The sequence below is a fragment of the Lagopus leucura genome, unplaced genomic scaffold, assembly GCF_019238085.1.
Source record: "Lagopus leucura isolate 7727_CA_CO unplaced genomic scaffold, USGS_WTPT01 Super-Scaffold_100024, whole genome shotgun sequence".
Classification (NCBI taxonomy): Eukaryota; Metazoa; Chordata; class Aves; order Galliformes; family Phasianidae; genus Lagopus; species Lagopus leucura.
In genome coordinates, this window is record NW_024962276.1 from 3,465,677 (window position 1) to 3,491,093 (window position 25,417).

Sequence of the window (25,417 nt, forward strand, 5' to 3'; positions counted from 1 at the left end):
TTATGTACTGGGCTCTGAGGACCAAGCAAGAGGCATTACTGGGTCTCTTGTGGTTCAGGTTGGCAGAAACAGGGAATCTCTTTGCAGCTTTTGGAGGAGGAGGGAGAGTGGGAAATGGAGACTGTAAGCTGGGTGAGCTGTGGCTGGCAGGGCAGTAACTCCACCCCCAGTTATTTTGGTTTTACTTCAGTCATAAAACAATCCTGAGTTGGAGGGGTGCACAGGGATCATCAAGTCCAGATCCAGGATCCACACAGCACCACCGAAAATCAAACCCTGTGTCTCCTTGAACACCAGCAGCTTGGTGCTATGACCGCTGCCCCAGAGATTCCATTCCAGTGCCTGCCCGCTTTCTGATGAACTCTTTCCTAACCTCCAGCCTGACCCTCCGCATCCAAAGCCCCATGCTTCCCTTGGGTCCTATTGCTGTCACTAGAGAGCAGAGGGAGAACCCCAGTAGTGACCAGCTGCCAGCCTGACCCTTCGAGCCAGATCCACCAGCCAGTTGTTCACCCAGCATGTTGTGTACTTGTCAAGCTGTGTGCTGGGATTTTTGTCCAGAAAGATGCTGTGAAAGACAACATTGAGAAACTTTGCTAAAATCAAATCACATCTTCTGGCTTCCCTTAGTCAGTTAGATGAGTAATCTTGTCATAAAAGGAAATTAAGTTAGTTAAGCAGTCTGTGTATGCTGCTTGAGCTTGCTGCCTTACTGACAGTAACAGATTTCTTTCTCTCCGCAGGCATTGGTGTCACTATACGGTTACACGGACAGTCTCCTGTCAAGTGCAGAATGGGTCAGAAACGGTGATCCAGCGAGTTTATCAGAGCTGCCGGTGGCCAGGACCTTGTGCCAACTTAGTGAGGTAAAAATATTCATGTCTTCTGTTGCCTTTGTGAACTTGCCTGCTCATCTCATCAAAACGCTGACTCCGTTTTTAGGAACTGCGGAGCTGAGCGAGCTCTATGGATCAGATATTGGTCTTCTGCTTCATGGTGGTAGAACTAAGGAATACTCATTATCTGCAGGGTGATTAGGGATGTAAGCGTGTGTAGAGGGAGGCTGCGTGAAACAGTTTATGTTGTAATATTACTTTGTATAACCACATGTGAGAGTCTGCTGTTAGTCAGCCGTGCAGCTAAAGAAACACAGAATCTTTCAGACTGAGCAGTGGGGATGCTGGAATGATGGCACTGGCTGGTTAGTATTGAGACCTCATATGTGAGTCTTTAACATTGATCACATACGTGAGAACTTTACTCAAATTTCTTGCAGTCAGGGATGAATGAAGATACTGTCCTTAATTCCCATTCAGCGCCTCTTACTCCTGTGTCTCTGTATCTCTTGGAGACATTCATGAAAGCACAATGTCATCACTTCTCCCTCAATGGAAACAAGGCTTAGAGATGGTAGCTAGTCAACTTCTGCCCAGTTTGCTGTTAGTCTGCTTCGGCCTTCCAGTCCTTTACAGTCTTAGGATTCAAGACAAAACTGTGGAATAGCTGTCCCCATCTGCTACCTCGGTGTGTGGTGCTGGGCCCTGCCTTCTCAGAAAGGCATTCTGAGAGCAGGCTAACATTACACTCATCTGGGAGTTGATGCAAAAAGGCCATTGTCCTCTAAATTTACACCTAACTTCTATGACAATTTCCCATGTAGACAAGGCTATAATTTAGTCGTTTTATTGTTGTTTCCATTTCAGCCAGAGAGTTGGGTCCTCTTAGTCAATAAGCCAGCCGGAACATGAACTACCAGCATGCATGCATACCCAGAGATTTCCACTTTCTCATGCTGTGTGCCTGCTGCATGCACCCATCTGCTCTCGTGTCTCTCTTCATCTGGAATTCACATTTTCCATGTGGCAGCTACCACTGTTGATTATCTGGTTTCTCCTTGGCCGTTGGTCAGTCTAAGTTTTTTCACTTGTAATGTATCTGCTTTGGTGTCTCTTTGGTCTTGTTTTATGCAAGACTGTGGTTGAAACACTTAATATTTTACACTGTCATGGCCAAACTTCTGTTGAAGCTTTTTAATTTCCCAGACATTTTACACACATAATTGTCATTAGAAACTTGTGAGCTTTCACCTTGTCTCCTAAACTTGCCAAAAACCTTGCATATTTTTCCTTGTTAACATAACTGTAGTTTCACAAGCACCAAACAATTGATCATGTTACTGGTGAAAATCCTTTCTGCAGGCTCCTGTGGTTAAGTTTCTCATATACATTGGTTCTATTGCTGCTAAGGCAGAGACTTCAAGAGTTGTTTGCCATTGTGACACTGTTATTCACGGAATGTTTACAGTTTCAAATGTAGTTTGGCTCACTTGCCTGATGAGTCCAATTGTTTGGAAACAATGCAGAGTGGCAGCAGACTTCCCCATTTTTCTGTGTGAAAATACCACAGAAAGAAGCTGGAGCTATTATTTAAGATCCTGGTGGTGAAAGCTCAGCTGTTGGAGGAGCTGCATTTCTAGATGATGATCACCAGGAAGAAACCTCCCAGAAGAGATGGAAGGATGCTAGTGGTCTGCTCCGTTTACAAGTGGGAGGACACAAAGTGAATAGTACCTTTCTAAGGGCTGAATATAAAACTTGCTCTAATTATGCAGTACATTACATAAAGTTTGAGGCAACTGTCTTCTGATAACGTAATGAAAAACAGCCACTGAAACTGATGGATATTGTGGGGTGCAGCTTGTGTGTGCAAATCGTGATAACCCTGAGTCACATTGTACGGCTGAGGTCTTACTTCCTAGGCACGTGCTGTTGCCTGTGTATCATGATGCTGGTGCCTAGGGATGTGAGGATAGCAGGCTCTCTTTAGTCTCAGAGCCAAGTTGAAATTAAAAAACAAATGAAAAATGCACCAAAAAAACCCTACACTTCTTCCCTCCTTTACTGAAGTGAATACATCTTTTTAGAAAATGCTCTTTCCTGTTTCAAGTGAAACCTATCTCCTGTTTTTGGATGGGAACTACCAAGTACAATGAGAAAATCTTGGCTGTTGCAAGGCAGTTGGGTTCCCTCTTGTATTCAGCGTCTCGCTTGGTAGAACAGTTCTCTTAACAGGAGTTAAGAGAAAAAGATATATTTGATCTCCTCTCTCAGCAGAAAACTGCTTTGGAAGGGACAGGCAAGCTTATACCAGCCCAGCAGACTGTGGGACTTCCCTGGGCAGGTCTCTCAAAATGCCTACAGAAGGTGATCAGTGCACTCATCAGAGCAGAAAGTTAAACTAAGGCCCCCCTGCTTCAGTTTCTGTACTGTTTCCCTTTTACCTAAAGGATGCACCTACAGACCTTCTGGCCCTTCTCCTGTTCTTCTGTGTGTGAGATTTGTCACTTGAGCTTGAAAGGGAGATGGTCAGATTCATGTAGTCTTACACTTGACTGTAAGCAACACAAAACGTCAGTAAGCTATTGGCATTCTTTTGGCTTTTTCATATGTCTCCCAGCTGTGACTTGAAACAAACTGTTTTCATCTCCTTGTTTGCAGGGAGTCAACCGTATCTGGGAGAGCTTTCATTCTGCCAGCACCCGTTATCAGGCTTCTCACTAGCAAAAGGGACGCCAGCCAAAATAAAAAGGCATCTCTCAGCCTCTTGGTGACAGCTGAGAGGGGCTCTCTGCTAGAGAGACGCTGCTTACAGGCAGACATCACTGTGTCCAGACACGGATTTAATCTGTTTCCTGTCTCCCATTCATTCACATTATGTTTCTTTTTCCTTATTGCACAAACTGCAGCTGAGGGTATAGCATCTGACGGGGATATCTGTGAGATCCCCAGCCTTGCAGCTTTGGTTGTACGATCTCCTTGCTCTCTGTTCATTTGCTTTTGAGAAACTGGCAGCTGTACTTCTGTTGCAGGAGTGTTGTCATCTTGGCTGGGATGGGTGAGCTGCTCTGTTCTTGCCCTCCACCCCACACTATTTAGCTTGGGTGCTGAGTTGCTTTGGAGCAGTCTTGGCTGGAGACTTTCCCTCAGCAGATCTCTGCTCTTGAACTCTCTCCCCTAGTGCTGTAGAGGCTATGGCTTGGTGCTCTTTCGATATGCCTTTGCTTTGTTATGCTACAAAGTGAATGGGCAACTTTCCAGCAGTCTGGACAAGGCTCCTAATGTACTTACAGATGTTGCATGCTATTTATCTGTCTGAAGGAAGAGATAAAGTCTTGATGTTTCAGTGGCAACCCAGCCACTGAACCAGGTTTGCTGCCTCTGTGGTTGCACTCAGCTGCCAGTAAACCCAGGTATTTGAACTGTAACCCTTCCTCTGAGCAATCATTTTGTTGCAGCAGCTGCAGGTTGATGCATGATCCTGTCATGCTTAGGGTGCTGTTCTCCTTGAGGTTAGGCAAAGATCTGAGGCTATGTTCAGTTGCCAGAGGCTCAGTGACTTGTTGTGACTGCTTATCTTTCAGGTGAGGTAGCATCACTTGGCCAACAGCATGGGACCAATGGTTGCGATGTTTCCTTTGCCTTACTGTGGCTTAAGACTTTGAGAGCAGGACAACTTCTTGCTGTACCCTGACAGGGCAAAGTATGTCAAACTGTGATCAGACCTTTTGTTTCTGGCTATTGTGGCCAGTAAAATGTTATCTCAGGAATTGAGTGGGAGAATAGCCTGACAGACCATGCACTGCTACAGACTTTATAAGACAAACAGAGAGTTATAAGACAAAGTTCTGCTTCAGACTGTTTTTACTGTAGAAATCCACATATCACCTCTAGAAACACAATTCTTCAGATTGTGGTGAAATACTCTGCCTCCTTTTCTGCTTGATTCATGCTAGAAAAAAGAATGTTCCCAGTGAGGCTATGAGTTTTTATTTTATTTTTTTTTGCCACAGCCAGTGGTCACACAGCCCTGTTTCACTTTAGCCTTTCAGTTTCTAGTCTGCGCAGCACTGTCTGGCTTCAAAGAATATGGAGACTAACTTGGAAACCCAGAGCTGGTTTGTGCAGGGCTGGCCTTACCTGACCACTGTTATTCAACAAGAGCCACTGAAATCCCAAACGTGACGTTGCTCATCTGTCAGTCTTGAACATCGCTCAAAGATGGGGAGAGGTGGAAAGGGAGAATGTTTCTGCAGTACAGCAAATTCCAGTGGGCTGTGATGCCTTGCTGACTGCCAGCATTACATCTGCCTTTAGGAAGGGTCTGGTTGGGGTTGAGGGTGGTGGTGCTGGGGGTCAGATATGTTCTATGATAGCTCCTTGGGGAAGTGGACTCATTGGGTGTACTCACAGGGTAGTCTCTTCTATGTCAGCACTTCCCTGATTTTTTTCAAATTCCCATCTCTCCAGAACAACCAAATATTTCAAGATTTACGTATGCAACCAAACAAATCAGAAGTCTGATTTCAGAACACTCTGAGTTTCCTTAGGACAGTTTACATCTATATCATGTCTGTAAATCAGGCCATGGGCCCCAGAAGTTAGGGGTACTACCAATATCTTTCTAATCTTTTTCTAATGTGCAGAATTAGTGCTTGTTTTAACTTGTTTAAAGTATGGACAATCTGTCTATGATAAACATGCAGGCATGCAAGAATAGAGCCATCAGATTGATTCCTGAGCTCACTGCCTGGAAAGCAGTTTGGAAGGAAAGCTTGTGTTCCTGACTTCCCAGTTGTTTTCTTACCTAGTAATAGTGGTGGCTGCTAGCTGAGATTTCTGGGTTCCTCTTCCTGTGCTGCTTCAATCTCTGAATTTGACAGTGAGCTTCAGCAAATGTGTTGGTAAATGATATCTCTTGCAGTGGAGTTGTAGGTTGCTTCTCTGTTAAGTGCTTGGAAACCTTCTACTGAATGCAGCTGTGTATGCTGCAGGTGTGTGGGAAGGAAGAAGGTGCAGGTTGTGGCTCATCTAACCTCTTACTGTGGTTTTGCAGTATTTCTATGCCACTGTTTGTGGCTTGGGTGACATCCAAGGGAAAGGTCTTCCTATTCTTCTACCAGCCTCATTTCCCTGTCCGTTGTGTTTTGCACGTGTTTTTGTTCTGAGGCTTATATTTAACAGATATCTTTTTCTATAGCTTTTTCACTGTGTGAGAGAAATACAAATGCAAAAGGAATGGTTATCAGAATTGGTGGTTATGCTTTGGTAGAGGAGTTTTCTTTGCTCCTTCCTGGAATACCAGTAAGAATTCTCTATAATGTACTGTGGTGAGATAAGTGATGGCAGACCTTGGTACTGTGCTATGGCTGAGGGGAGAAATGATGCTCTGTAGAATGGAGAAGCATTAAAGCCAATTTGAGCTAGCAAGCTAGGCCTCCTTTACATACCTGATCTGCACAATGCTGAACTGAGCTGCAAGTATCAGGGAACTCAGGGTGGGTGGTAGCCTGTGACAGCTGAGCTCTCCATTTGTCGTGCCCTGGGAAGTCCTCACTTGTTTGAGAATTAAAACTATAGCTACTTCCCTGTCACAGAACTGCTGCCAAGATTCCAGTCTGGCTCATGCTACTCTCCGCACTTCATAATGAAGTTTGAGAGAGCTTTCACATCTTGGTGTTGGCAGAAACGTGGTTTTAAAATCACGGTGTGGCTGGAGACTGGCTGGCTCGGGCCACTGGTAACAGGACTGGAGACTTTCATCTGAAGGTCAAATCCAACTGTAGTGTTAGTGACAAAGTCATGAACTTCTGACTGATGGCTGAGGGTGGTGTGTGGAAAGAAGTCTCAAGTCTGATGCCAGAACTGAGAGTTGGGAGACTTGGGTTCAGTTCCTGAAGTTTGCCAGAGCTGTTTTAGGGTCTGCCTACATCACTGTGGTGCCAAGTCCTCAAGCTCACTTATGACTGCAAACTCCTGAAGGCTGTTGGATGCAGAGGTGTGAGAAGTTAGGTGGGATGAACTGGCTCTGTCCAGCCCAAGTTAGACAAATGTCTGGATCATAGTTAGCATTAGCATTAACTGGTGTGCTTCTTGGCAACTCAAAGGGTGAGGACATAATGTTCCAGGGGACAGCACTGCTCTCCCATCTCTAGGCGATGCTGTGCAGGCAGCTGTGTGCTCAGGAAGAAGCTTGTGCAGATCTTCTTATCCAGTGCCTGTGGGAGAATGATTTATGTCAGCTGTCAAACACAGAAACAAGCAGTCACAGCTTCCTGAGAAATCAGTTTCCCAAAACCTGCTGAGATGCTGCCTGCTTTCCAGTGCATACATAGGCAGTCTCTCCTGGATGTGTTGGTGCTGTTAACGTGAACAGTGGTAGCATACATCTCTGTTCTGTTCTGCTGTCCCTTGATATAACATGTGATAGCTGCCCTTTAGAGAGAGATTTAGGTTAGATTCATGAGATATCTGGCTCCATCTTGGCCTTGTGTCTGGGTGGGCTGGGGCAGAGCTGCAGCCTGGGACTGCTCTGTCCCCTGCAGGTTCTTGGTGCTGCAGGAGGATGTTCTTCCCTGCAGAGATCCAGCCAGGCTTGTGTCTGCCCAGCCCTGACAGAGGAGCAGAAAGCTGCAGTCTGTAGTGCTGTAATCCCAATGCTTCAGCCGCTCCCCATGCTTGCCAAATTCCTTTGGCTGTTAAATGAGAGTAAGAATTTTGAGGGGAGCTCATAGAGCACAGCTTCTGTATTTTCTTTCAGCTTCGTGAATAGCAGCAGTGACTTGTCCGGATGTATGTGGGGAAAACTGATTTGTCAGCTTTGGAGGTCCAGTGTTTTTAAAACAAAAGCTGAGTCTTACGCGACCGTCAGTCTTGTGTTGACTTCAGAATGGCTGGTGCCTCGCATGGGTCTGCTTGTCTGCACATAGCAGTCTGGTTTCCAATGGGGCATGACAGTTCTTGTGCTTTGAATGGAACCCAGAGGATGCTGTGTGCTGGCCACAGAGCAAAAACATGTCCAGCGGAACCTCGGCTGTGATGAGAAGCATAAAGTTCTTTCAGATGGGGGAAAACTGAGGTGGAGATTAGCTAACTGGAAAAAGGCTATATGCAGATCTCTGGTGTAGTGTTGTGTCATGATGATCTGGCATGCAGCTGTGTGTCAGTACGCCCCTGGTCTGAGGGTGGGAGAAAGGAAGATGTTTGACAGACTTAGGCAATTTTTGTGAGAATAACACATTGGAAACTCTGAGTACTTAGAGAGGAAAGGCCAATGCCAGCCTTTGTTTAACCATCATCTCTGCTACTGAAAACAACTTGGTAGTGATGAGACCTCCATAAAGCATACTGGTATTTATTAAGGGAGAGATACGAGGAAGAGCCGAAAGAATATAAGGGCTTAAGGAGAAAAACAAGGGTTTTTGAATCGGATCCATATGGTGGTAAACACTTGCTCTGTTAATTTAAGTGTATCTTTTATCTACAGTTGGGGATGAGAAGATGACATTGCTAGGCAGGAAGATGGGTTATGGATTGTCAGAGAAGTGCATCTTACTGACTTCTTGTCTGTGTTAGTTACAGGACTCTTATAAGGCCCACATACAAAATGTCCTACCGAACTGTGACGACTCTGGAGTGGAGATGCTGTCCTGGGTTCACAGGGAGCAACTGTGAAGAGGGTAAGTGATCCAGCAAAGCATCTTCCCTTGTGAAGAAAAAAGGGATGCGTGTGAATGAACAGGTTGGATTGGATTGGGTTTGTTAATTTGTTCTAGGCCTCTCAAACACAGGAACAGATTACCTGTTCTCTTCGCTCCCAATTGTAATCCAGAAGGTGATCCTGGAAAGCAGACTGTGCTCAGTGCTTACAAAGAATCCCAAATGGGAGAAGAGAAATGAAGAAATGGGTACTTTGGTATGCTCTTCTCATAGATGGATTCATGTTTAGTGACCCCATTGTATGGGTCTTCAGAAAATGTGCTTTATCCCTGTCAGTGAGTATCTTCTCCACATTCCATTGTCATCACAATCAATTGCTGTAGCTGAGAAAAGCTGGCAGTCTCTGAATAGCAGCCTGTAAGATTTATGCACATAAGGTCCAGGCGCAAATCCCTCTGGGATCATGTTATTTGAATTAAACTAAGCGCCTCCTATTTTCTTTCCTGCCCTCCCAGAGACTTTTTGGTGCAACGTTCATGTTACTTACAACAAGACACCTGTGACTTTGTCATCTGTTCCAGTGAAAGAAAACTGGGCTCTGGAAGAAAGGAGAATCCTTTCCCTTTCTCATCATGATGCATGAAAAGGACATGCTTTGCATTTTTCTTCTGGCTGTTTTCCATTTTACCTGTTGCTTCTGGAGCTTAGAAACAATAACTGCTTCTCCATTGAGTTTCATGTGGTATTGGGCATCAGCTGAATCTGCTGATGTCTTACGATTGGGCTAGAAATACCTTGAGGTTTTCTGTTGGTTTGCATCACGTTGATGCATCCTGCTTGTGCTGGCTGCTGAAGGGTTACTGAGAGTGTCTAGCATCTCTGACTGCAGTCTGTAGCTACACCTCGTTTTCATTGCACAGCAGTATCTTGGTGCTAATCATGCAACTTAAGCAAGTCTCCAACTAGGAAGCTGTTTAATTAGTCACAAAGGTGGCTGCAGACAGTAGCTCTCTTCAGGCTGTTGAGGAAACAATAGTTTCCGAGGAGCTCAAGAGAAACCTAAAACATGGGAAATCTATTCTGAATTCAAGTGTTCAGGAGAGAGCTTTGCATTTTAACACGCTGCTGAAAGAAGTGGGCTTGGAAAACAAGGTGTTGTGTGCAGCTTGGCTTTCTACCTGTCACAAGGGAGAGGGATGCTTGGGGCTGGGGCAGAACTCATTTCCCAGGTAGCTGTGGCTCAGCCTGGCAGAGGACCTGACTGGGGACCAAGCAGCTGTGTGTGCAGCCCAGTCATGCCTGTAGGTTTGGACAGGTGTGAGTGATTACAGCTCAGTTGTGCTGCTGGTGTAAAGGAGAGAATCCAGCTCCCTCCCGCAGTGCCAGATCTGTCTCAGCAGAGTTCAGTGGAAATAAAAAGCCAACATAATCTTGCTTTAGAAATTCAGCAGTGATCTCGCAGGAGCAGGTCTGTGGAATGAGGTGACAACTTTACACGATCAGCTTTCAAGGTGCAACTGTGTGGTTGAGCTTGGATGTGGGCTGTGGAGTGTGAGCAGAAGGCCAGTAGCAAGCTTTTGCTTCCATGTAAGAAATTTTCTTAAACTTTTTTTTTTTCTTCCCCTCTAAAACATCTGGAGCTGCTGACAGTCCCATGTTCTCGAAAGAAAAAAGACCCCTTTTTAGCAGGACGTGGTTCTGCTACTTCACTCTTTAGCAGAAGCATTGAGTAGCATTTGAGAGGTGCGCACAGGACCTTAAGCTGTCTGGAGGGATCAGGTTTAAGATCGCGTTATTTACTACTTAAGTTAATCCTTATTGTTAGTATTGCCTGGAGTTGTAAGAAAAAAAGAGTTGGAAAAGTTTCTCTGGGTTTTTTTTTGGCAGTTCTGGTTGGTACATTTGGCAACCTGATACAAAGCCTTTTGTACTCTCGAGTTTTTTTGGCCTTTCCTACTGTAAATGCTGTCCTTCTGGAAGGGCAGGGTGCTTACATCCTGTAAACAACAGAAAAAACAGATCTAAACAAGCAACACAAAAACAGTGCCATTATGGAGCAGCGTAGAAAAAGATGAAAACATTTTGAGGTTCTAACAACAAATTTCACCTCTATTTAGTTTCATGTGTGCAGCTGGAGCTTTTGAAGTTGTGAAGTAGTCATGGCTGAAGACAGATCAGGCCTTCATTATTGCTGACTTGTGTTCCTGCTGTGTTGCAAATGCTGCAATTCTCTGCCAGTCAGTGTTATTCTCCATCGGCAACAGGATGGCAGCTATGATGGCATGGCTCTTCCACCTCAAGATGCTTCTGTTTCTAGAGACACCAAGAAAACATTTCCTTTTTCCAGTGGTCACTGGAATAGTGAGGTTGCATCTTCATAAGTAGGTAAGGCCAGGAGGTAATGACTGATTAAGCACAGAGTAATTTGGGGAGTTGACTATTCACTGCCATGGTACCCCTTCACAAAGGGACAGTACAGTGTGGCTGTTCAGCCCCAAAGTATGGTAGACTGCTGATGTACTCTTGCTGTAACACACCCTCATTGAGAACCCCCTTTCCATGGTAACAGACAGCATGCCAATAGTGCAAGCTGTTAAATGCAATTTGAGCCCTACAAAATGGCTTGACCCTTAGCTAATAAGTTGAGCTTGAGAAAGTAACCACTTAACTGTCACCAGCTGACAGGCACCTATGTTAATGCTGGAGGCTGCACACTGTTTATATTTAAGGTATCTTGGGAATTCAGTCCTTGCATTGCAGCTGATAAAAATAATAATAAAAAGAGCATCATCTGGAGGAATCCCAGCTCTGAGAGTGGATGGAGGCTTTGCTGCTCAGCAGGGATGGCTGCTTCTAGTCTGTGTCCTTTCTAACGTCAGCACTGCTCAAGCTGTCCTCCTGGCCCTTTGCTGCTGTCCTCTCACCCAAAGGTATGTCAACATTTGGAAGATTTCTAATTCCTTTACTGTTTTTTTGTTTTTTTAGAGCTGTGGCTACCTAGCTGTATAGATACGTATATACAGGTGTATATATAGATACACCTCGTGAAAATGGTGATTTTAAACCTCCTGAAAAGATCTCTTGCAACATTTTTGGACAGATAAAGAGAATTGATGCGAACAAGTCTGGTGAATTTAACTGTCAGTAGATGCTAATTTTTATTTTTCACTTCTAATTTTTTTGTGTTTGGAGCCCAAGCCTAGCACAGGAAATGAATCCACTGAGCCACCCAGTCTGCCGACTGCTGATATAAAGAGCATATGGAGGAGGGCAGCGCAGAGGTGAAGTGGTTTAGCTATTGCAGTCATACATCAAACTGATTGATTTGAATCCAAGATGATGCTGACACTTCAACTCAGCCTTTTTTCTATATGGCTGAAAGTTCAAAGGCAAGTGCAATCTCCTGGGAGAAGAAAAGTGTCCCTAGGGGCTCCGTACTGCCTTAGAGCTTCCCAGCTACACAAGGTCTTATTTTACTTCACAAATATCACAGATTTCTTTCTTGATTGTTTGCATTGCTTGAATCTGGGACAACAGCCAGTATCCTATTTACCCCCAAAAGCAGACTGATGGGAGACAATGACTTAGGCAAGAAGCAGCTCCAGAGTAACCCTGGCACCTCTGAAGGGATCCCATTCTGCTTATAAACTTCTGTTTATTTATTTGCTAAAACATCTTAAGAATACAGGGAGGATAGGGAGTTTGAGTGGCCTTGTTCAGGTAATTTCTTTAGTTTGAGAATTTATTTATTTCCCCTTCTCTCTTTCAGTTGTTGGAATTTTATCTACTTTTACCTAAAACTGTTTGTATTTTACTCTGATACCTTTCAATCTGTTGGCTTTTCATGTGGTTACGGTTCTCAAAGCAGCATAAGAAAATGAGGTGTTTCCTCTTGGCATGAGAGAATACCCTTCTACAAAACCCTTCTCCTAGTTCAGAAAGTTTCTTGGGTCTCAGGAGAACTGTGGAACAACATGGGGAACATCTTAAGCTAGCAAATGCTGGATTAGAGAGACTGTGAGATGCTTTCAGAGCCCTTCAGTGGGCTTTCAGGTCTTTAATTTTGATGTTGAATGTGGTGTTGGTGGAACCTCAGTGGTCCAGGTGTTGGTTTGCTCCCTCTGGACTGTTAAACACAGATCTGTCAATATGTGTGGAACCACAATATGGAGATTATGGAGTGACATTGACCATGATATCCCAGGAATTCTGTTCAGAAGCTGAGCACCAGAAATATAAGTACCTGTATTTGTGTACTTATAGAACACAAGAGCTGAACAGTATCTCTGTTTCTCCCCCATAGCACATACTTCCTGCCCCTCTATGATGTGTCTCCAGGTACTTTTGTTTCTGGTGCCTCTTCAGTACGATGCAGGAAGCCCACCAGCAGTTTCCCAAGCACTCTGCACTGCATCACCTGACTGCTCTCCACTGGTGCATGCTGACCACGCAGCAGCCTCTGCCTACAGGCACGAACTTGTGTCACCCTTGATCAGACCTTCTGCAGGGCTCCTGGAGTGCAAGCTCACTGCTGGAAGAACCTGCAGCCTGATGAGAGAGCTTTCTGGCATTGGAGCTGTGGGACTACTTACACAGTTTCTAAGTGCTCGTCTTTTCTCTCGATACGCAGTCAAAAAAATACAATAAAAAAATCCCTGACAGATTTCCAAAGACTTAACACTGCATTCCAGCATCTGAATCGTTTAAGTTTTTTTGGATATGTTTAATCTGAACAGGGAGAATTTAATTCAGCACCCAGTGTCAAAATATTTGGAATGCTAAATATCTACAGATGTTTTTTTTAACGTAATTAGAAAAACTGTGTGCTGTAGTGTTACATTACTGTTCCAATTACGTTAGCTCCCATCAAATTACTGTGGCGTGCAGAAAATCTTTATTTTGATAAGCTATTTGCTTGCTTTCCCAGTCATAATGGATGCTTTCTGTTAGTGCTGTGTGTTTCTTAACTCACAAATTACAAACCTGCCTATTTATAATCCATGGCTTTTCTACTAATTTGCTTTAATTTCTAATTAGGTCTGGGCATAACGTTACCTTCAAAAGGTGTGGTATGGTACCAGGCTTCTCTTCCTGGATGTCAATGCTGTCAATTCTTATTAATCCATATTTTTATCAGTTTAGGACTTTGTGATGAAACAAAACAGCAGTACAGAAGCTGGGTACTCACACCTTTTGGTGGTAACCTCAGATTCTTAAAGAAGTATTCGCCATTAGGCTTGTATAAATGATGGACCCATTCCTGGTTGGTCAGTGAGCTATGGAAACTCCTGAAACTTCTACACCTTGGTGAGCTTTTGAGTTGCTTAGGAATGAATCTTGAGGCTTGGGTTCTGAAGAGTCCATGCAATGTCATGGTTGTGTAATCCTTATTGTACCTTCCTTTTCCAAGCCTGTCTGAGGTACTTTAACCTCAGTATGTTTCTTTCAAGTGGATGTTCCTTTTCTTTTTATGTATTTCATTTTGGCTAGCCATGGATTTTAGGATGATCTGCCTGGAGATCTGCCCACAGAGGTTGTCCTGATGTAAAGTGTGTCAAAAGTACTCCTGCCCCTCAGGAGAAATCAGGTCTATGGTAGCTACAGAGGTGTTCAGAGCTTGAGGAGATGTCCCATGGGGTGAACTTGCTGCTTCCACAGGAATTCCTCTTTGCAGGGAATGGCTCTTTGGTTTTCAGTATCCAAATCTGGAGACTTTCTGATAGTTGCCTCTTCCACCCGTCTTCTGAACTTCAGTGGGATAAGCTGATGTTGTTGGCACAAAAAATAGAGGAGGGATGAGCATGAGGAAGCATTTTTTTGTGTGTAAATCGGACAGTTGCTGTTGGTAGGTCAGGTGAAAGAAGACAAAAGATGGTGAGACTTCGCTAAGCCATCATTTCTGTCCAGGACTGTAGGGGCTTTGGACTAATGTGGAGCATGTTGTGGGGTTTACTCTGTTGCTGTCAGCGTTGTCTTCATTTCAAGGAAGGAAAAAAAGGACACGATGTGTTATTCTGTCAATCTTCCACATGTTGTTAGTACAAAAATAATAAAAACATCCCCCCAAATTTCCACCCTGGTTGTGTTCATAGCAGCGCTTATTTGATCTGCACACTGCACTCCTCGTCCCATTAGGAAGTGCTAAGTGAGGAGTTGCTCCTAATTGGTGTCTGCTGCTTATTTTGACACCTTTCAAGTGAATGGTAGGTAACAATGAAGAACGTTTAAAACCACCCGTTTAAATCGGTCTCTGAACTTCCTTGCAGCCACTTGTTTTTGTCAGGAATAGGAATTGAGGCTTAGTTTTCAGTATGAAGTAGCTGCAATCGGAAGGGGTGTATCTTCCAATTGGGAGGAAGAAGCATCTCCTTTCACTAAATTCTCAAACCCATTGTCTGTCGAGCTGTTCTGTGCTGTGCTCTGGAATTAAACGCTTAAATGACAGCTCCACCCCCACTTCTTTTCGAAGGAATAGTGATGAAATATGTGGGCTTCATGTTGCTGTCAAAGCATTGAATGGGATGCTTTTGTGACAAGGAACTTGTTGAATTTCTTCCAGGAGAATGCTTGAGGGGCCACATAGTGCCTGGTATGCAGAATGCCACTGTCCTGCATATAAGAACAAGGGATGATGGAGGGAGTGTTCCTGATTCATTTTTTTTTTTATCCCTGTATGTGTTCAGAGTCCTGCTGCCATCTCCGATTTCTATCTTGTCAAATACTGGAGGAGAAATGAGAACATGCTTTGCAGCAGGAGAATTTTAGGATTCTTGTGCAGAGCTGTTCTATAATGAGTTGTCACTTTGTGTGAGTGATGGAGGAATGTCTTGTACAGCCCAAGTCGAAGACATGGAAATAAAAGAAATTCCTTAAGATAGGAGGAAGCTTCATTGCTAGGTTTTCACTGATAGTAGATGGACAGAACCAGTCTGTCCATCTGCCATCCTTTGAAGGCCAGTGCACTCTTCTTGTGAAGGCCTGTCTAATAATCTGAAATGAGGCCATTGGCAGTGCAAGCTGTTCTCATTTGTAAGAGGTAAGAAGGGTACAGGTGTTGCAAGATGAAGCAGAAAATCTTAAAAGATGAAAGAATATATAGGGAGTGGTGCAGTTGGTAGCAGCCTGAGCTGCAGCAAAGCTTTGGGGTGAGGCAGGTGAAGATCTTGCTGTTTCTACTTTAGGGGTTCTTACGTTTTTTTAATGTAGGCTTTTCATTAAGTGAGTTCATGGAATTAGTACAATAACACTTTTCCTGTGATAAGTAGTTCTAGTAGTGAGTTGTTTCATGATATCAAGGCAGTGGAGAGTGTGAGCAAGCGTGGTACTTGAGCAGGCAGAGCCACATCCACATGCCGATTATCTTTAGGAAGAAGAGATTTAATGGAGACCTAAAGTGTTACAGCTATTTTGGGATGCTTTGCCATGTGAGCAATCCCATGTTTTTGTAATGCAAGTTAAATATTCAAACCCAGATTTTAAAACAGTTGCTTTTTGCACTGTTTCATGCTTCTAATTGTTCAGCTCTCTGCGTGGGAAGGGATGGTGAAGTTTTTAGTTTAGGACATGTTTTACTTAGGGGTATCTCTAGTGATCTCTTCTAAATAAAGATGCAGCAGCAAGTTCTACGTGAAAGCACGCATCCAAGATCTGGTGTTCTGTCTAAGAGGTTGAACTTCATGGGCTTGCCCAGAGTTTCTGCCTTCTCACTGGAGTAGTGGCCATTTGTTTAGTGGGTGTTCTGCACTGCTAGTGCCTAGCAGTGGGCAAAGTGTTACAAAAACATCTCTAAAATATTGCTGGAGAAGATATATTACTCTATTATTTAGTCAAGATTCAGGAAGGGAATATAGCTTCTGTTCTGCCAGTTCTACAAGCTATAAAATTGTCATATTTCAGCCACAGGAGAATTTGTATTGGCTCCTTCACTCCAAAACTGCAGTGAAAGATGGGCTTTCTTGGAAAAGTTAATAAACAGGGGTCTGGCTGAACAGGAAGACATCACGTAAAGGTTGCCCTTTGTTCCCTGAATTGTAGCACTTTGTTGAAGTTCATAAGCAACAGAGATTCACTTGCAGATGTGGGATGTGCAGCTGGAAATGGAATTGCACATCCCTGAGCAAGAATAGTCCAGCAAGCCAGTCCAGCTCCATTTGGGGAGCTACAGGAGTGTGTGTTAGATGGAGGAACTTCAAAATCCAGTCAGTTCATTTAGAAGAAGGTCTGCCTTGTAGCTAGTAAGGGGGCAGACAGTCAGTCTGAGCACAGGTGTCAAAATTGTACCAGGGGCTGTTCTCAGTCTGGTGTGGCTTGATGTTTCATTTAAAAGTTAATATGAGGAATGGAGAGAGCCTTCTAATTAGATCTATGTGTTACAGGTTGAGCGGTACTGGAAATATGCAGCAGACTGGGATTAAAATGCAGTCACATCTTGATTAAACAGTGGAGTTGGGCAGAAATCCATAAAGAGAGACTCCTTCAAGGACAGTTGAAGGCAGAAACAAATGCACAAATTCTGAATGGAGGGAGACTTGAGACAGCAGGATCCCAGGGGAGGGAGTGTGGTTAGTAGAAGAAGGTGAAATTAAACTCTTCTCTGGACTTGAGAGAGGAAATGCTGTCCTGGAACCGGGTGCTACACATACTCTGACCATGCAGAAAGCTCACAGCTAGTGCTTCCTGGAGACTTCCTGACACACAGCTGAAATTTTAGGTGTGTTTATGGTTAAGGGGTGTCTGCATGTGTGTGTCAGTGTTTCTCAGTGGAATGAAGTTCAGGCTTTTACAAACCAGCCCTGTGAACGTTCTGTTCATTTGAAAGTGATTTCTAATTGATGCTGCATTGCAAGTACTGCAAGAGCTATGTTGCTCTCGTGAAAGTAAGCCCTTCTCAGTTCTTGTTTGGAGGTGCCCTACTGCTAAATAGCTGATTAACTTTGATTACCAGATAGAGTAGTTAATGGGTACGTGTTATACGTACTGCAAATAGCATCAGCACAAGTGATGTTTCTTAGAAGTAGCCATTAAGAGCTAACTTCTGTTTTTTGGAGAACTGGACAAGTAGGTGTAGGCTTATTCTAATGACTGTACATGATTACAGATGCTAAGAAGTATTTAATCAGTTCCTAAGCAAGGAGCATTGTGAGACATCCTGGTAATCACTGCAGGAGAAAGAGCTCTTGTTGGATGAGTCTATAGCGACTTTACAGTTCCTGCATTGATGGAAGCAGGATCCCATGTAACTGAAGGCTGGGGAAAAGCTTGCTGGTGAACTTTCTGAAGACATTAACTCTGACTGTACAAACCACAAAACTAGTTTTCAAACAGCATTGAAGGACTTAATCAAAATACTTGAGACTATAAAACATCACCATTTTTAGCCAGGTCATATTTGGTTCCTCAACTGCCAAAGCAGGAAAGGCGTTATGGAATGGCACCATGCGATGAAGTTAGCTAAAGATTTTGGTACATGTTTTTTCTGAATGTGCTTCTTGCCCAGGCTCCTGATTTGCCTCCTCGTTGGAGAATGCATCCAAATCCACAAGTAACATGCAAGTTTGCATTTCATTTTGAGCCCAGCAGGCATACGGCAATGAGGTTACAAGACCTTTCCAAGTGAGTCTGGAGGGACTTGTTGGCTAGAGTTTGGATTTTTGGCAAGCAACTTACTCCAGCTCTTTTCTATAATAAACTCAGGGTTCAGTCCCTGGCCTCTTACAGATACTGAGTGCTGTTGCGTGTCTCTGGGTAATCAGTCACTAGAAAGACACAGCTGTTTCAAGATGCACAGCCATGGGTGCAGCATGTAAGAAAGGGAAGATAAGGGTCATGCTACAGATGCAACCACATCCTACATGTGTTCTTCTTTGACAGGAAAAATTCTTATATAATGCTAGCAGTTCTCTGAGTGAGTTTTGAACGTTGTCCATTAAGCCTTCCAATGCCATGCATGGCTGATGCCTCTGCTGCAGGCTGTGGCAAGCAGGATTGCCCAAGGCAGTGACTTGTGTTCATCTGGAGAGCAATTTTAAGAAACTGAGCAGGGTTATAAGAAACACGGGGCTAGAAGTTGTCCTGCTATATATACTTGGTCATGGAGAAACAAATAAGTGAGCAAAGAAATTCCTGTAATTCTTTTGTTTTTCTGCAAATATTTTGTGGTGAATACATTCCTTGTTACAGAAGCCTAAAAGAAAGCACACGTGGTAAGTATTCAAAATTGAGTGTTTTAATTGGAAATTAAAATTTTGGTAGCCATAATGCTCAAGGTGTCTTTGTGTTCCACTGCAGCAAGTGCAGGGCATAATGATGGCTGCTAAGTGGTCCTTTGTTTTAAAAACCTTGATGAAGATTGATGCAGACCAGCATATTTTTGCTGCTGCTGGTCGACTGCTTCCAGTGATGAAGTGTCTTCCTAGATCAAGTGCTAGAAGCGTCTGTCAAAGGAGTCAGGTTGTTTTCTTGTGGAAAGCAGTGATACCACTGACATGCTAACAAATAGTGAAATGTCTTGTTAAATTTATTACTGGACAATTTGAATGACGGATGCAAACTATTGCTGAGGTCGGCTGCTATTGTTTCTTAGCTCAAATAGCAGAGGCCAATGCTTAGGTAACAGAGGTTCTGGTTTTCTCTTTTCTGGTGGTGAGTCGTTAAATCCGTATGGCTCATAGTACTTGTGCAGCAATGGCTCCAAATGCTGCAGCGAGTTGTATTGCTGCAGGGCTTTGCACTGTAAAATATTATAGTCCATTAAATAAGGGGAACAAGCTAGTCCTAAACTTGGTTTATTTCATATTTTCAAACTTACCCTCAAGCAATTAAGCAAACGGTGGCTTTTCCAGCAACTTTCAGTTCAATTATCTGCTAACCCCATCTCCCGTTATGATCTGCCACAGATGCCTTGAACGCAGTCCTGCTGGTTGTGGAAACATATAAGCAGTTATTTCTGTGGTGTCCTATCTGAGTGGGACGGAAAGGATGGGTGTTGCTTTACGTCTAACAGAAGCTTGAAAACTTGTGTGTTTGTGTTAATATTAGCCCTCAAATAGCAAAAGAGCAGATTCTTATTAACTATGCAGGAAGACAAGCCATTTTCCTTTACTGTAGGGGTAGTTCAAGCTCACTTATAGTACAATATGTGTGCATAGAAAGATATCATTCTTGCCCTGTGCTAGTCCTGGGTAAGCAGAGTGACTACTAGTAGTAATTAGGGTAATAACCATAAGACTCAAACTCTTAACAGAACTCTGTAAGTAACAAGATCCTTCATACGCAGTGGGGAACCTGAATGGAAATTTGGATGTCTCTATTAATGTCTAGTGACAGTTTTTTTTCTAAAATTAGTGCCCCTTGACTCAACTTTGGTCCTTTAGACCTGGCCAAAGGTGAGCAGTGTTAATTGTGGAATATAAACTTGAGCTGTGGAATGTGATTTGTTTTGTTTTGTTTTTTTTTTTTTGCTACAAGTTCAGCTGTTAAGCTTTGATCTCTGGTGATTTAAGCATGAGGGAGTAAATAAGTTTCACTTTTCAACTCCTTAAAAACTGATGGGAAAAGGAAAAGACCACTCATGAAGTATATATAAAAAGTGGATTATTTATCAGTCCTTTGTTCATCTTGGAATTATGGTGATCCTGTAGTAAGAGAGTATCCCTCTTTTAATCTGCATGGTTTTAAACCTCACTTATTCCTTATATCTCAACTAAACAGTAACTTGAATCTTTACCTAACTTTCTATGACAGCTTGTAGAACTGCCAGTGTGAATACACTCTGGTAAACTCTAAATCAACCTCTTGGTCACTGCATGCTGAAATGATTTGAAAACCTATGTAACCTGTTGACCAAACTTGGGCTGTTATTCAACATCTTTAACAAAAGCTGAAGCCAGAACAGCCCTGCTGACTTCAGCTTTTCGTTATAAGCCAGCTGTAGACCCTAATGTGCAGTCGAGATGGGACAAGGAGAATTTAATGGGCCAGCTGCAGCATTTGGGCAAGAATGTGCTTGCTCCCTTGGGATCCTGTGAGCAATGGCATTCTTGCTGCTGCACTCTCCTTATCTGGCACTGAAAAGCAATGTCTGCTTACTCCTGCTTGTCAGCACTGTTCATGAGCACCAGCAAGCTCAGGGCAGCCTCTGCCAGCACCTGCTGTCATTTTTCCACTACCCCCCTCCTCCCCAGTCTCTTGCTGTGGCCCTGCGTGGGGTGATGCTTTGTGGGCAGCTCCATGTGAGTCTTCAGTGTAGTTCTTCACAGAACCCCACATTGCAGTGGTGCACTGATTCTGTAGGTCTGGGTATGAGTCCATAAACGTGCAGGAGACTTACGAGGAGCCTGGACCATTATTGTGGAACTAGGAGTTACACATCAAACGCTTTATTCTCACACAGACCCTTGTGTGACCTAGCATTACATCAGTATAAATTGGTCCAGGCAGGAACCTGCACTTTCATGAACCAGCTGAGCAGAAGCTTAGCTTCAGTCTGGATGCTGTGATCGGCCTCTTACTTTAAGTCCTATTAGTGCAGCACCATGGGATCTCTTCTGTTTTCTATTAGCTACAGTGGTTCCCTGCTCCTGAGTGGCTCTTGGACAAGCTAAGAAGTAATCAACAAGGTGTGTTGGTATTTTTTTCTACTAATTCAGGTGCAAGAGGGGAGTTGAACTACTTAAGTTTGTATATATAGGAAAAGTAGCACAAAAAAATGTAGGACGTGTATGGAATGGGGAGGTGACTTTATTTGTAAATGCATTGATTCTACCCACTCACATTCTGGTAGCTGTAACTATTGGTGTGGATTGAAATCGGATCACTTGTGACAAGGAATGAAAGGGTCAGCAGCTGTCAAGTCCTTTGTATATTGGGTCTTTCTGGACTGGTGTTGATTACTAGATTTTGGGTAGGTCTTTCATGCTTTTTTCGATGCCTGTAGTTATGATGTATCAACTTGGCTTAAATTTGCTTACTTCATTCTCCACAGCTCTTGGCCTGTTGTCTTTGACCTTATTTTGTTCTTTCCGAGGGAATGGTTTGTGTTTCCATTGAGATAACAGAAAAAAATGGTTAAAAATGAAAGATGCAAACATTGCAGTACACATCAACATGAACATTTGTGCCAAACAAAAAAAAAATCCTTGTGACATATCTGCATTTTTGAGTTGTGTGGACTGAGTTTCACGTAAGGCACCTGTAGACCTTTGTTTCTATTCTCTTTAGGGCCTTTGGTTTGCTTTGGATGTGACAGCATTCCAATTGCTCTGATTCTAGTTCCTGCTCCTCCTTGGCTGGCTGTGGCATCCAGTGCACCCATGCTTACAATGCCAGTTCAAAAAAACAAAGCAAACAAAATCATTCAAACAACAGCAACAAAAAGTAACCGAAACAACACTTCAAGTTGTTTATGCTGTTTTCTCTATATTCTGATTTAAATTCCACTTTATTGATGCAATATAGGATGCTTGAGGCCACGCTCCCCAGGGCAGTGATTGCAACTCCTCACGTGATTAAAGTCACTTGGCCAGCAGCCCTTATCACTGTGGGGTTCATTCCACTCTTAAGAATGGCTGGTGCATGCTAACTGCACTGTGGTTCCAGCTCTTGTAGCCTCGGGATTTATATCTCAGTAGTGAGAATACTCCAGTATTTGTTGTTATCCCACCTGAGACCCACAGGCTTATTTTACTGCTTTTTTGGATAACTGGTTTATCATATGGGCATACAGCAGGGTCTAGCATGTCTGTAGACATCAATCTCCCTAGGCATACAGTAGGTATTTACATTGCCCTTGCTTATCTGGCTGTCCTTTGCTGTTTTAATATGAACCATACCAAATAAAGCTGCTTGAGAATTGAAGATTATCTGTGGTATTCATCACTTTTAGGAAGGGGAGTTGGTTTAACGTTGGCTTTTAGCATTTGTTAGGCCTTGTCTCCTTGACAGAAAACAACAGACTAAAACGATTACCAAGAACAGCTGCTTAGAAGGGGCTTCGGATATTTTTTCCTCTTCTGCTGACCTGAACCACGGCAATTATAAGTTCTGGTTATTGTAAACTTACCACAGAACACAAGGCATACCTTAAAATGATGTCATGTCTAGACACACAATTCAGGTATAAATTATGGAGAGAAAGTAGCTTGTTCAGTGGTTAAACAGTAAAAATTTAACAAGATATTTCTGTGTCTCTAGCCTTCACTCTTGCATACGTATTTCTTTACCTCTTACCAGGAGAATTCTGAGACTGCCTCTTAATATTTTTTTTTTTTGTGTTGGGAGATGGAATTTCCTCCCTGCTCTCTATTTCATTTCCTATTTCTGCTTCTCTGGGTCTCTGGGGAAGAAGTGCAGCCATCTACTTAGAGCAGAGAACTAGAGAGGAAGGCTCTTGGGTCCAGTCATGACTCAGCTAAGATCACACAAGGGTGATATATGGTAACTTTTTCAAAACCAAGCTTGCTGTTTTGGATAGATTTGTTTTATGGGGTGGTGGGAGAGAGAGAAGAACTCAGCTGTGGTGCCCAGATGGTTGATTTTCAGAAATACTCCCTATTTTTGGCCTCAGCAATGTCCCTGGTGTCACTGGGCCTTATATTTAAGGGACAGAAAGCTTGACTGTTCATTCAGTTTTGCTAGTAGAGTGTCTGTCTAGAATGCTGCTGCTCTGCATGTGAATGTGGAGTGTAGCAGAGATGTTCTGTGCATTTCATAGCTGGGGACTGTGGCCCTGCAAGCACAGAGGATGGCTTTTACAGGTGCTGCAGAGAACAGCACACGTGAAAGTCATGCATCCCATCCACATCAGTTATTTGGGCATAGTTCCATTGACTTCACAGGGAGTCCTCCCACGTTACAGGCCCTAGCTAGGCTGTTGGCTTAGATTTTAATACACATTTCCCCACACTTGGCCTGGACTTAATTTCATGATGAGATTGGAACTGTTGGCTTATCACCTGTTGTAATCTATATCCTTTGGGTACCTGCTATGAAATGCAGACTTCGGAGGTGGAAGAGGCCTGTTGGGTTAACAAGCCAGTGTAGGATTATTCTCTGTAGCATATTCTGTTGTGCTTTTCCTGGCTTAATTACACAGTCCTCAAGTGATAGAATTTGGCAAGAATATTCTTCCTTTTTAGCTGGTATTTTGTCTCAAGTTCTCTTAGTAAGCCTTTTCAGTCATCTCCATAGTATCATGCTGCTGTCTAGAATTTCTTCTCTCTATCCCTGTAGATGGCTATTGTAGATTTTTTTATTTTTTTTTTTTCCTTCCCCCCCTCCTCCTCCCCAGTCTAAATCTGTTCCCTGTTCTTACTTGCAGAGCAGCTCTCTCCCAGGATGGCTGCTCTACCATCCATGTGTTTCCCTGAGGGTGAGGTTTCTGCCTTGGGCTGGTAATGTGTCTGGATCTACACGTTATTGTACCTGGGTCTCCTGTGATCTTTCTGCACCCGTAATCACATTAGTTCATTTCCTGGAAGCTGTCTACACTGTGGGTCTCCAGAGACAATTCTTAATGCTCGTTAAGCAGAGATGGCAATTGATGGCATAAAGCATGTTGCCGTAGAGACAGCTTTTGATGTGTTCTGAGGAACCATTCTACCCCTTTTGCAGTGTGTACAGCAGTGTTCTGGCTTACAGAGGGGCATACGTGTTACCTTGACATGTCCACACTGGTAGCTTGCTACTAAGGAGAGGCTTCCTTGGCATCTACAAACTCACACGGGCAAGCCAAAGCCTAGATTCACTGCCACTTGCCTGCCTCTTGGATAGCACAGGGATAACTCAGCTTTCCTGCATTCTCTGTAAATACCGGATCTCACAAAACTATGACCTTCCTGTCTTGGTCTGATGTTTGTGATTAGAAAGACTCCATTTGCCTGGGGCCTTTTTGCTGTTCTGTTTTTTAGGATCATAGTAAGACTTATTTTTATTTGGATGCATTTCTAGCAATTGTTTTTTCTGGCCATTCTGTCTCTCCCAGAAAGAAATCACCATGCATTAACTGCTTTTCTGCATTTGTAAACTCCTGTGTTATTTGTAAGCAACATATGGAGGGTAAATGTAGTGTGCGGCTTGCAAAACACCCCTTGTCCTTAGGGTGGTCAATGCCCTGTGCAGAGTGCAGTGAGGTGACAAGCCTTGTGGTAGTTATGAATGAACTGCACCACAAATGGTCATAACATCTTCAGAGATCAATAAACAAAATGATTGCACACAGTGAGGCCATGAAGTAGACACTTCCACTGAAATACTTCGTTATATTAAGAGTGCTCCAGGAATTAAAACTTCCAGCCTCAACACCCTTCCAATCCATTACACGGGCTGAAGTGGCCTTAGGGCCCTCTTTCAGTTTTAATGGAGTAGTTGTTTTTCTACGCAGACTTTTTTCTTTTCTTCCTCCCTCCCCCAACATTTTAATGGCTATTAAACATAGGAGGAAAGTGTTAATACAGCTCTAAATACTCTGTCAACCAAAGTTTGTCCTCGCTCCTGCATTTAGGATCTCCAGCTCAGTTACAGTTTTCCCCTGTTCATAACTTTTTTCAGAGGGCCTTTTGCTTTGTGAGGCTCTTGACCAGTTCAAGTGCAAATAGATGAAAAACATCAGAGAGTCAGCTCTATAGCAGCACCCCGGCTGGGGTATTAATTCTTGTGAAGTGATTGGTGCTCAGTGTCTGGGGCTGCATCCAAGAACTATGTAGCATGGAGCAGGATGTAATAAATTCCCCCTGTCTTAATCTTATGTTTTCCTACTCTCCGTTCCCTTTCATCCTGTCATTCCAAATCTGCTGCCTGGTTTCATATCTGTTTGCCCAGGTGGAGTCTGCTCCCTTTCTTGGGTATATGGGGACTTCCCTCTCTTAGGCTGGTCTGATAGAAGAAAGCTGTATGCTCAGCTGACTCCACTCACCTTCCTGGGCTGA

The 25,417-nt window shown here is 43.5% G+C and overlaps 1 protein-coding gene across 1 annotated transcript in view; it reads left to right on the forward strand.

The window, feature by feature from the left end:
- COL26A1 (collagen type XXVI alpha 1 chain) overlaps window positions 1-25,417 on the forward strand; it is a 157,070-nt gene that overhangs the window by 20,590 nt on the left and 111,063 nt on the right. The window contains exons 2-3 of the mRNA XM_042879798.1: window positions 744-866; window positions 8,412-8,515. Coding sequence (XP_042735732.1) covers window positions 744-866; window positions 8,412-8,515 — 227 coding nt within the window. The remainder of the gene's footprint in view (window positions 1-743; window positions 867-8,411; window positions 8,516-25,417) is intronic.